A 12,024-nucleotide genomic window follows, 5' to 3' on the forward strand; every position below is an offset into this window, starting at 1 on the left:
CCATAAAAGACATCTACAGGAAGTGGTATCTGAAAAGGGCTGGGAAAATCATCAAAGACCCCAGTCACCCATCACATGGACTCTTCACCCTCCTGCCCTCTGGGAAGCGCTACAGGAGCCTCCGGACTAAGACCACCAGGTACCGGAACAGCTTCTTCCCCACAGCTGTCAGACTCCTGAACTCTGCCTCCTGACATCTGACCCACGTTAACACATGGACTGGACATACACACACCCACAACCACCTACACACCTTTCTCACTCACTATGTGATAACCGACCTCTCTGCATTGAATCATATCTGTTATTAACCTCTGTCTCTCTTCCACAGCATGTCTTTATCCTGTCTTCCTTCTCTCACCCCAACCGGTCGCAGCAGATGGCCCCGCCCCTCCCTGAGCCTGGCTCTGCCAGAGGTTTCTTCCTGTTAAAATGGAGTTTTTCCTTCCCACTGTCGCCAATGTGCTTGCTCATAGGGGGTCATATGATTCTTGGGATTTTCTCTTTTTACCATAGGATCTACTTTACAATATAAATTGCCTTGAGACGACTGCTGTTGTGATTTGGCGCTGTATAAATAAAATGTATTCAAACTCAACTGAATTGAAAGCTGAAGGCTCTGCTTCCCATTGTATGGAGCAATCACATGTGAACCAGCAGTCTGAGAGCGAAGTGCTCTATTTGTCATACGGCACTGTAAGGTCATTAGGATAAGATGGGGCCTGATTATTCAGGACCCACAAAGTCACTTGGAGGGATTATTTTTCCTGGTTAAATGATGATCTTCTAAATGAGTGCATTTCCTGTGCAGCTTTTTCCAAGACTCCTTTTTTTGTCGTGCAATGTTTGAATAAATCCTGTGATCTACATGCAAACCCATTGCCAGTTGACGGTAATAGACAGGGTGCGGCAGGAGTACAGCTGGGAACACATTTGTATGGAAAATATTCTGATTTGTATGGAAAATATTCTGATTTGCATTGAAAATCTTTGTTCTAACTCACAAAGGAGAAAGTGTTTCAGTCCATGGGTCAAAAGCTGTAATGAAATCAGCTCGTTGGAAAAACATCTGTTAGAGAGTGGACTCAGGCGCAGAGCTTAGAAATAGAGACAGTGCGTTTATTTACAGTGCAGCAAGGTGACAACAGTTCAAATGTGTGTGACCAAGTGGTCGGCGGGGTTCTAAAAGAAATAATAAAATGACAACGCCACCTAGGGGAATTCCACCCCCAGGAAATATATGTTTAAGAAAAATAGATAAAAAGAGGCCGCACAGATTCAAGGATGCACACTGAGGCAGGTTGGCTCCAATATTAAAACAGTTTTATTTATAGTAAAAGAAATAAAGAATAAAATATTAGGAGAACAAAATGTTGACAGTGCCCTAGAAGTACAATAAAACAATGTTGGAACTTGGACTTACCAGCAGCCGTGGACCCAAAAGAAAATCACACAAAAAGAAAATCACTGCAGCCCACCCGGTGCTGTACAAAAGAAAGTGTGAAAGCGACCCACCACCTGAGGTCCCAGGGCCACTGGCACGTCCTCCGTTCACTGAAATAAAACAGAAAAATACGTTAAAGGAAGAAAAGGACGCTGAGCGTCTGGCTCGCTACACATCATAAAAAAACTAAAATACACTTTAATAACTTTAATAAAAGAAATCGCACACACACACACACACACACACACACACACACACACACACACACACACACACACACAGATCTTCAGTCATGTATCCTGTGCTTCACAGTAACTGTAATTTTATTGGTTGTATTTGTGTATATAACCCCCCACCCCCCACCCCTGTCCTGTATTTATTGTTCTTATTTGTCGCATCTGTGATTACAGCAAAAACATACACTCAACAAAAATATAAAGGCAACACCTTTGTTACTGCTCCCATTCCCCATGGGATGGACGTAGAGACCTAAAATTCATTCCAGATACACAATATAACCATCCCTCCCAAACAGTGCTCAAAAATCAGTCCAAATGTGTGGTAGTGGGCACATCTGCTATATTGAGATAATCCATCCCACCCCACAGGTGTGCCACATCAGGATGCTGATCTGACATCATGAGTAGTGCACAGGTGTACCTCAGACTGCCCACAACAAAAGGCCAATCTGGAATGTGCAGTTTTTTGACCTGACTCCAGCTCGTCGCCGTAACAGACTTGTGTGGGCAAATGCTCACATTCGATGGCGTCTGCCACGTTGGAGAGGTGTGCGCTTCACGGATGAATCATGGTTCACATTGTTCAGGGCAGATGGCAGCTGAGAATGTCCCAGTTCTTGCATGGCCAGCATACTCACCGGACATGTCACCCATTGAGCATGTTCGGGATGTGCTTGACCGGCGTATACGACAGCGTGTACCAGTTCCCACGAATATCCAACAACCTCGCACAGCCATTGAAGTGGAGTGGACCAACATTCCACAGGCCACAATTGACAATCTGATAGACTCCATGCGACGATGTGTTGCACTGCATGAGGCAAATGGTGGTCACACCAGATACTGACCGGTTCTGGGTCCCCAGACCCCCAATAGCGCAAAAAACTGCACATTCCAGGGTGGCCTTTTGTTGTGGGCAGTCTGAGGTACACCTGTGCACTACTCATGATGTCAGATCAGCATCCTGATGTGGCACACCTGTGAGGTGGGATGGATTATCTCAATATAGCAGATGTGCCCACTACCACACATTTGGACTGATTTGTGACCACTGTTTGGGAGGGATGGTTATATTGTGTATCTGGAATGAATTTTAGGTCTCTACGTCCATCCCATGGGGAATGGGAGCAGTAACAGAGGTGTTGCGTTTATATTTTTGTTGAGTGTAGTTACAGGCTTTTTTTTACCTTTTAATTTTTAATGGTTTAATAAAGGTTCCATGAATTTTTCCCCCATCTGGTGGTACAAAGTGGTATTACAGCCCCATTTATGATGACCAGTACAGTACATGTGAGCATGACGTCACATTCTGTTAATGTTTGTTCATTTGGGAAAGTTTAGGTCACTGCTTTTGTAAGATCAAGTGGTTTGTAGCTTAAACCCACTCGCTGCAACGTTCAAGACAATTTACTACACAGCAAAAGCAAGACACAAGTAGGGAAAGTTCTTTGTGTTACTCATGCATGAGGGAGGCCTGCCTGGAAGTGTCGTTCCACCCACTTGACCTCCGTCAGACTCTCGTCCGCTCCCCCGTAACACGGCTCTTTTATTGAGGTTACATGAATATACATAGGTTCATTAACATATCACGTATACATACACACACAGAGTACCTTGCCTGTGCGTTGTGTAAGTGTGTGTGTGTGGGGGGGGTACGACCTCTCCCATGCCCCCAGGGTGTGGGTGTGCATGACCAACATGACATTGATTATAAAACTCTGAGCATATATGAGAAGATATTTCTAAGCATAAATGACAATCCACTATATAAACCTGACATCAAGCTTCTTTCATCTGTGACAGCCAAAATAAAGCCCATCTTATCAAAGCAGCTTTTTGAGACTGTAATCCTGCCTTTGTTACATCTAGGCTGGATTACTGTAACGCACTTTACTGTGGGGTTAGTGATGCATCCTTTAGATGTCTGCAGGTGGTGCAAACTGCTGCAGCGCGTCTTTTAACTGGAACAAAATAATCACATTACACCACTGGCTATGATGTTCACATCCTGGACAGGGAGGAACGCTGGTTTGAGGGCGGAGTCAAGGAGGCCATTTACGTGAAAAGGGAAAGACCATCTCTGAATGGAGGAGGGGCCTAAGGGTACATCTGTCACCATCTTACATGCTGTGATTGCAGCCATTCCCCAGCTCTCTGTGAATGGGACTCATGGTTATTGATCAGTGGTCATGAGAATTTGCATAATTAAGATTAAGGAACTGACCCCCCAGCCCATTGTTCCTCAGTGGGCTGGTTTCAGTCAGTAGATGCAGACGTGAGCGTGCATGTAAGACAGGCCTCTTCTCTTTCTGAGTTTAAAACTCTTCTTAAGACACATTTATTTGCTCTTGTAAGGGGCTGACTCAATAGGACTTTTTAACATGTTGTATTATTTTATTTAATCATTTCATTTGTTGTTGTTGTTTGTATATGTGCAGCACTTTGTGATCTCTGGTTTTGTGTTAAAGTGCTTTATAAGTAAAGCTGGTAAAGTTGCAAAAAAAGATAAATATATAATTTTACACAAATATGATTAAGCTTATTCTTTTCTTCAGATTTAAACATAACTGCGTTATCAGCATCAGGTGATGAGATCCCAGCATCAGAAGTACTGATTGTCACGGTCCTGGGTCTTATGACCCAGTGTTTTGAGTTTTAGTTCATTTTGATGTTTATAGTATGTTTAAGCTCATTAGGTCTCCTATGTTCATTTGCTTATTAGTTACCCCTTGTGTTTCCAACCCATGTTAAGTCTCCCCTGCTCTTCATGTGTTTCATGTCTGCGTCTCATTATGTTTCCTATTTTATTTTGAAGAGATCTCGTGTTTTTATATTATGGTTTATGGTTTGAGTCCTTTGTTGTACTGTTTCTTGTTTCCCTAGGTCTGAGTTATGGTTATCATAGGTTTAGCTCTTTGGTTTTGTAATATGGCTTCCCTGTGTTCCATGTTATGTCTACTGTGACGTTTTTGTACCATGTTTCAGGTTCCTATGTTCTGTCTCCCCAGTTGCTGTTAAGTTTACATGTCTAGAGTTCAGTCAGTGTGTTTCCTGTTTTACTTTGAAGGTCCGTGTCTCATGTCAGTGTTTCTAGTTTTGCTTCCCTTGTCTCGTCCAGCCTGATTACTCCCAGCTGTGCTCTCCTTCTGTGTCTCGTTCCCTCGTTATCCCTTTGTGTATTTGAGCTCTGTGTTTCTCTTTGTCAGTGTTGTAGTCTCCCTCATGGCTGTGTTTCCTTGCGTTTCAGTTTAGTTTTCCACGCCATTCTGCAATAAAGCAGCTTTTTGAGTTTCATTTCGTTGTCGTGAGTTTTGCGTTTGGGTCTTTCTCCTGCCTGTACACAGCCGAAACATGACACTGATGGTGTATTTATGTCACACCTATTTTTCCATCACAGCTGCAGGGAGACAGAAAGCATTTTGAGGTTTATTAAAATGATCAGATGATGATTTGAAGCATGAATGACTCACTTTCAGGTCAACATTTCAGTTCCTTTAAATTTTATTGAATTTATTTTCCTGTTTATTGTGATATGAAATCATATTTATCAACAGAATCCAGCAGTGATGTCATCGAGGCTTGACATCCTGCTGGAAGTGACATCAGCAGTGAGGCTGTGACATCATCATGTCAGACGTGTCAGGACACGAAGGAGCAGTTATGGACCTCTGACACAAACAAACCCTCTCTGTGAGTCACATCCTGAGTCGTTGACAAAATCTCCTCCTGTAAAGAATCAAAACAAAGAAATAAAATCAGAGGTCTGTGCTGTAAATGTTTTCTTCTTCTCTAATGTAAAAAGAACAAACACAGTTCTTATAAAGACCTAAGATCACATGACTTCAGTCAATATAAAAACCAAACACATTTCATCAACAGGCCCACTTTCAGTTTGTACCATTAAAGTTTATCTCCATACAATCTTGATCTCCTCCAGAGTTGTTTGGTTGTTCTTTGGCCCAGTTTGTGAAGTCAAACTGGGAACCATCACTCCACTTCCACACAGTTTCCTGGAAGAATAAAGTTCAGTTTGTTCTGATGTACTTTGATGCATCTATGCTGAGAGTGCAGACATGAGACCTCTTACACCACTCGAACACAACGAAGGTTCATTTTGTTTGTGCAGGTAAAAAATGAAAAGAAAAGTCAAGTCAACAGCAACATCTGTCTCCAGGAACAAAGTCCTGATTAATCAGTCTGTCACATGTTGACCTTTGAATCAAACTGATGAATATGAAGAGAAACATATGAAATATCAGAAACAGCTGCAGCTCATCCTCTTTATCTGTGAAACACTTACATTCTCTCTGTCGTTGCCTCCAACCCAAGCTGGTGTATACGACCCTGCTGCTGTGCGAGTGAGCTCTCTGATGAAGGTGTACTCAGCTGTGCTGTGGAATGAGGCCAGATGTCCACCGAGTGTCTGACAGGAACTCTGAGGAGGAAGATGAGGTGCACAGAAGATGAAAAGTGTGAGAATGCATTTAAAATCAGTCAAAGACAGAAAGTCTTTATATCATCAGTGATGCAGCGACAGCTGCTGTTATTTCCTGATGTACCTCAGCATCAGTCCAGGTCTTCATGCTGCTGTTAAAGAGGAAACAGCGACCTCCAAACCAAGTCCAACCAGATGGGCAGGAAGGAGCTGCAGCATGAACGCAAAGTTAAAAGGTCGGTGAACAGATTAATGGTTCCTCAAAAGAAAGTAATTTCTCCCCATAAACTTCAGAACAGAAGATGAAGAATTTCATAACAGACATCTGTTTCATTATTTTTCATGTGTTCCTAATAAACTGTCAGTTGAGTACACGCCAAAGCAAAGCAGTCGATCATCTCATGTTAGAAGAAGCTGAGCTTGAACAATGACTTTCATATTAACGGCTGGTTAATTATGTAACTGACTAACTACATCAGTACGACACTGCCTGGGTCTTTCTAAGGCCTCAGGTTTGTACAGCTTGTTGTACTTGTTAGGCGTCCCATCACACTTCTCTGCAGTTCTGATAGTTGGGTAACTTCCCTCCTTTCTGCCTCTAGTTTTCGTCTCCACTGAGGCTTCTGTTCTTGTGTTCATCTGATATTCAAGGATCCCTGTTGCTGTGTAGATCAGCTGGCTGTTTGCAGTGATGGTCACAGAAGGAATTTTATTAGTGTGCGCTCAAATATAGGACTTTGTAGGAATGCTTCAGTGTTTTCACATTTAATTAGCAAATACAAGCACATTTTTGCTTTTCACACCGCAGAGTGAAGGCAAAGGACCAACAAGCGCTCAGCATCTCTGGGAACTCCTTCAAGACTGTTGGAAAACCATTTCAGGAGACGACCTCATGGAGCTCATGGAGACAAGGCCAAGAGTGTGCAAAGCAGAAATCAAAGCAAAGGGTGGCTGTTACCAAGAATCTAAAATATAAAACATATTTTGAGTTATAATTCTACATGTTCATTCATAGTTTTGATCCCTTCAGTGAGAATCTACAATGTAAATAGTCATGAAAATAAAAAAATAAATGAATAAGGTGTGTCCTGACTATGTTGATAAATCTTTCATGCTGAAATGAGCAAATGTAACAAGTTTTACATATTTTTATGTTTTTGTAAAATATATACAAGTATTACAAAAACAAAAAACATTGTTGTTTCTCAAACTGTATTTTGGGAAAGACATTCAAATTCATGTGTATTTTCAATTAAATACGCATAAATTTTCTAATTAAATATATTTTTAAATCATCCAAGCAGAAGGCTTGGATGATTTGACATGATATAACCTGTGTCTTTGTGCTTATCTAGTCTCTTTTTTCTGACTACCTAATTTTAATATTGTGTTGATCGGAGCTCCTGTCATTTTCTGTTTTGCATTTAACCTTTTTCTTTTAATTCTGTCTAGGGCTGTGTGATATGACCAAAATCTCATATCCCGATATAAAACATCTATCGTCCGATAACGATATAAATCACATAAATGTAACATTTTCTGTAAATTCTGTGAATCTCGGGCAGCTCGACTTGCCTGAAGTGTTTCCAGCTGGGCGTCGTGTAGCTGGAGTCGAGTGTTTTAACCGATGCATGAAACGATAGATTTTTAGACACAAGTTGTAACGGTGCCGTTTTCTTTGTATTTATTACACGGCGTGCTGCGGGGAGAAGCCTGTTCTAACGTTTGAGTCTAAGGTTTATTTTTTAGCACCTGGCGGCTCTTTTTTAATTCTCATCCGTAAATAATCTGCATCTTTCACGTGATTCAGTTTATTTTGAAAAGTCTCAACAGGATCTTGAGCTTTATTGTGAAAGGTTTATGTGGAACAAGCGGACACACGGTGCTGTTACCGTCGTTGTTGCTAATGACAACGCATAAAAACAGGCGCTTGTCCGTCTGTAGTGTGGTGATATTAAATATAAGAGAAAGAGAGAACTTTAAGAAATGAATATAGCCACTACAGTGACCATCAAACCATGAACAAATATTGCCGTAAACCGTAACCAGGAAACAAACGACAGCGTAAAATGAAACGATCGACGTTTTTACATCGTCATCCGATATATATCGTTATATCGAACAGCCCTAATTCTGTCTGTTTGATTTTTACTTGTATGTGTCTTTAATTTGGTCAGAGGACTTTATAAACTCTCCCTTTTAATGTACTTTTATTGCAAAATGTGTTCATCTCTCAACTTCAGATTGTTATTAAAGAACTGTTACACTGATTTACTGCACCATCCTGTGGTATAAAGCGGTATCTCTGCCTTATCTTCAGTTGGTAAACACAACAGATGTTCTGTTCTCCACATTCTGTCGATGTTCAGGAAACATCAGCGAATAAAACAGAGACGTTTTTTATTTACGATGTCATTTTCATTAGCTTACTTGATAAGCTTATGAAAAAAAATTCAAATTCAAAATTTATTTGTATGGCACATTTAAGAACAACAGAGTTGACCAAAGTGCTTCACAATCAGTTAAAAACAAGAAAAAACTGTAGAGAAACAAATATACACATATGTGTGTGTGTGTGTGTGTGTGTGTGTGTGTGTGTGTGTGTGTGTGTGTGTGTGTGTGTGTGTGTATATTCTTATATTTTGATTTGATCTGTATTATGGTTTTACTGGAAAGCACTTTGGTCTTTAAATGTGGTATACAAATAAATTTGATATGTTATGATATGAATTGTTGACAATGTAACAATGAAAGACTATTCGCCTCACAAATATAAACCTTACATCACTCTAATTCATTGCTCACCAGTCTAAACAAAACATTCTTCGAGATTCTGGTTTGACTTTCAGAGCTCTTAGTGGACGATCAGTGAGCCTTTACAGCCATCAGCAGGTCCCTGAGGTCATGTGATCAAGAGCTACTTATTGAACATGACAGGAGGTTGAAAACTAAAGGAGACCGAGTTTTGACCACAGTGGTTCCCAGACTCTGAAACTCTCTCCCTCTGAGCCTGAGATCTCAGTCGTGTCTTTCAAGAACCAATAAAAACTCAGTATTTAGGCATGTGTTTGGATAACTCTTTTTTATGCTCTGTTATTTTTTGGTGAAGCACTTTTGATCTCTGTCTTGAAAGGTGTTTTATAAATAAACTTTTACTTACTTACTAAAGACGTTAGTAACAACAACTGAACAAAGTTTAAGCCACATGAATAATAAAATGTGGGATGAAGCTCAGTTCACATGAATTAGCCAATCCATGGTGCCCAGTCTTCCAAAAGTCCATACAGAGTCAGGCCTGTCATGTGTGAGAGCCTGGACCCTCTTCACTTTGTGTATAGAGGTTTTCCATGTGACATCATCACAGGGAGTCATATGATTGGTGAGATTTTCTCTGTTTTGTTTCTATTATTCTAAGGTCTCTACTTTTTTTATACAAAGCAACTTGAGGCAATCTGTTATTTGGATTTGGTGCTGTATAAATAAAACTGAATTGCAGCACTTTTAAAACTCAGAGGACTTTTCACACATCAAAGGAAAAACATCAGCTGGTGCAGTATTTTTTAAAGCAGGTCTAACACTGCAGCATTTAGGAGAAAACAGACTAATAGATTTTTACATTTTGTTTTGGAGTATCTATATATTGTGATCAGCATCACTGATTTCTTCATTAAATTACATTTTTCCATAATTAAATTCTATAAAAATCACAGGATTCTGTTTTTTAAGACTTTCATAAACATCATTTCAATTTGTTCACTCAGGATCTGTAAAAATAAGCTGACAAGATATTCATGTCAGATTATTGAGTCTTTTTCAGCAATGACCTTTTTATGAGCACAGGAATGAATGCAGTCTAAAGGTTTCAGGTTCTTACCCTGACAAGTGTAAAACACCTCCAGGTACTTGTAGGTGCCACCACAGGGGTCTCCAAACACTGTGTTTGATGCTCCAACAGTACAGTTGTTCTGCCTGTTACACCTGTGAATGCAGGTCAAAGGTGAGTCAGCAGAGGACTGAAGTACGTCGTGTCATCTGAGAGAAGATGGAAAGAGAGTCAGCATCTCTACCTGTTAGTTACATATTCTCTACTACTGGGACTCAAACAGAGAACATTTTTGACGTGATCAGGATTTCCATCAGGGCACGTGGTGTTGTCACGGCGACCATAATTCGCCCAGGAGACGACTATAACCTGTCCTTCACCTGAGGAAGAGTTCATGAACTGTAACCATGTTTGTAGTTCTATCAAATGAATCCACTAAAGTTACAATAAATGAGAAAAATAAATCTGACCACACTGAAGGTTCGCCTGAGATCCTTCACATGTTACACTGTGGACTGACAAAGAAACGCATCACATTAGAAACTGTAATGATTCATGTACAGATGTGACTGATTGTTAGCTGATAATCACAGATGTAACAGACTCTCTGGGACGCAGGTGAAGGTGGTGTCCAGGTAGGTGCAGACGCCGGGATCAGAAGCACTGATGATGTTCATATTTATGTCACACACTTTTCTTCCATCACAGCTGCAGGGACACAGAAAGCAGCTCGTTTTCAGCTTTGTTAAAGTGTTTCAGAGCTGCTGCTGTTTTTATTCAAACAGTCATTTGTTATTGAAGATCTTAAACTACCTGTTCTTGATGTGCTGAGTGCCAGTCTGAGAGCAGGTTTGTGTATCTGCACATCTGTACACAGCTGACTGCACAGTGATCACTCCCCTCTCTGTTATACACACACAGTATCAGAGAAAAGGAGAAACGACATGTAGTAAAGCAGGTTTGATGCACTTTGTGTTTTAGACCCAGCAGCTGCAGTCACATCCATAAATGTTAGTCCGACCTCTGTACACCACCACCGTGGATTTTACATCAAACCTTCTCTGATTGGTTGATTTATTTGTCATGTTAAGAGTTCCAGTGAACATCCAAGTACAAACTAAGATGTTTTATGTGCTAAAGTTTGAATGAACTGAGGGAACAGTGTCATGGTCCGGGTGAGTACAGCTGTTTTGCCTCTGAGCTGCTGTCTCCACCTTGGGGTGGAGTTACTGTACAGTGGCGTCTCCTCAGCTGTGAGCGACTGAGCTGTCAACATTTATGGACCAGCGCTCACTTCACTCTTCGCCACAAGTTCTGCTTCACCTAGTCAGTGTTGCTTCAGACAATTAACAGGTGATTGTGCAGACTGAGACTCACTGTGTTTTGCCCATAGCTCACTATCTGGGCCCACGTCCTCATTTTAGGTTTGACAGCGTTTAGTATTGAAAGTTGAATGCTTGGACATTAATTGTGCTGCGGTTTTGGGAAGGCCTGGAAGGGGACTGGCGACGGCTCCCGGGCCGGGCAGATCCCCATGCACTAAATAGGAGTGAATCTGCCCCTCACCCGGACCTAGTACTCCCTTTGTGTCCGCCCTCCGCCCGGCAAAATTCGGTGATGTTTTCCTGGACACTTTCCCCCAGGCCTAGGCACTAAATCCACTCTCCTCCCGTTACAGCGCACTGAGACTCCCGGTGCATTTCCAGCGTCTCCCCTCTGTGCTCTCGAACAGAGTGTTTTTGTTTCCATGAAGATTTCAATTACGCTGATTCATAGTAGCAGTCAAGCCCTTGTTCCATGTTAGGTTTATATGCTTAGAAGACAACGTTAGTTCATAGTACGTTGCAAATCATATCTTGACGTTTTTGCTTTTGAGAATAAATCCTTGTTCATGTTTTCGTGGTGTTACGTGGAGTTCTGCATCTGAACCCTCCAGTCAGCTCGGCCGTGACAAACAGGCCTCACCTGGCCATGAAACTGCTGTCAGTCAACTATCTGATTCCTGCTGAGCAAAAGGAGCGACTGTGTATAACAGAGGCAGCAACACGTGCCCACGGGCCGTGAGAGTCGCCCACAGGGCATG

At 41.4% G+C, this 12,024-nt stretch overlaps 2 protein-coding genes across 3 annotated transcripts in view; both read right to left on the reverse strand.

Annotated features, from left to right (window-relative positions):
- The window catches only part of LOC309697849 (L-rhamnose-binding lectin SML-like), an 88,669-nt gene that overhangs the window by 70,385 nt on the left and 6,260 nt on the right, over positions 1–12,024 (reverse strand). Inside the window, exons 4-12 of one of the 2 annotated variants that reach the window (XM_082520042.1) lie at positions 10,755–10,845; positions 10,546–10,649; positions 10,412–10,456; positions 10,186–10,321; positions 9,993–10,096; positions 6,243–6,328; positions 5,984–6,118; positions 5,582–5,693; positions 5,167–5,409 (exon numbers count right to left, since the gene is read on the reverse strand). In XM_082520042.1, coding sequence (XP_082376168.1) covers positions 5,342–5,409; positions 5,582–5,693; positions 5,984–6,118; positions 6,243–6,328; positions 9,993–10,096; positions 10,186–10,321; positions 10,412–10,456; positions 10,546–10,649; positions 10,755–10,845 — 881 coding nt within the window. In that variant the 3' untranslated portion in view covers positions 5,167–5,341. Of the gene's footprint in view, positions 1–5,166; positions 5,410–5,581; positions 5,694–5,983; positions 6,119–6,242; positions 6,329–9,992; positions 10,097–10,185; positions 10,322–10,411; positions 10,457–10,545; positions 10,650–10,754; positions 10,846–12,024 lie in introns of those variants that run through there. The other variant, XM_082520043.1, reaches the window with a different exon arrangement.
- The window catches only part of LOC309697845 (uncharacterized protein), an 80,410-nt gene that overhangs the window by 45,552 nt on the left and 22,834 nt on the right, over positions 1–12,024 (reverse strand). The gene's annotated exons all lie outside the window — the stretch shown is intronic.

This window comes from Aulonocara stuartgranti (assembly GCF_965226115.1).
Source record: "Aulonocara stuartgranti genome assembly, chromosome: 20".
Taxonomy (NCBI): Eukaryota; Metazoa; Chordata; class Actinopteri; order Cichliformes; family Cichlidae; genus Aulonocara; species Aulonocara stuartgranti.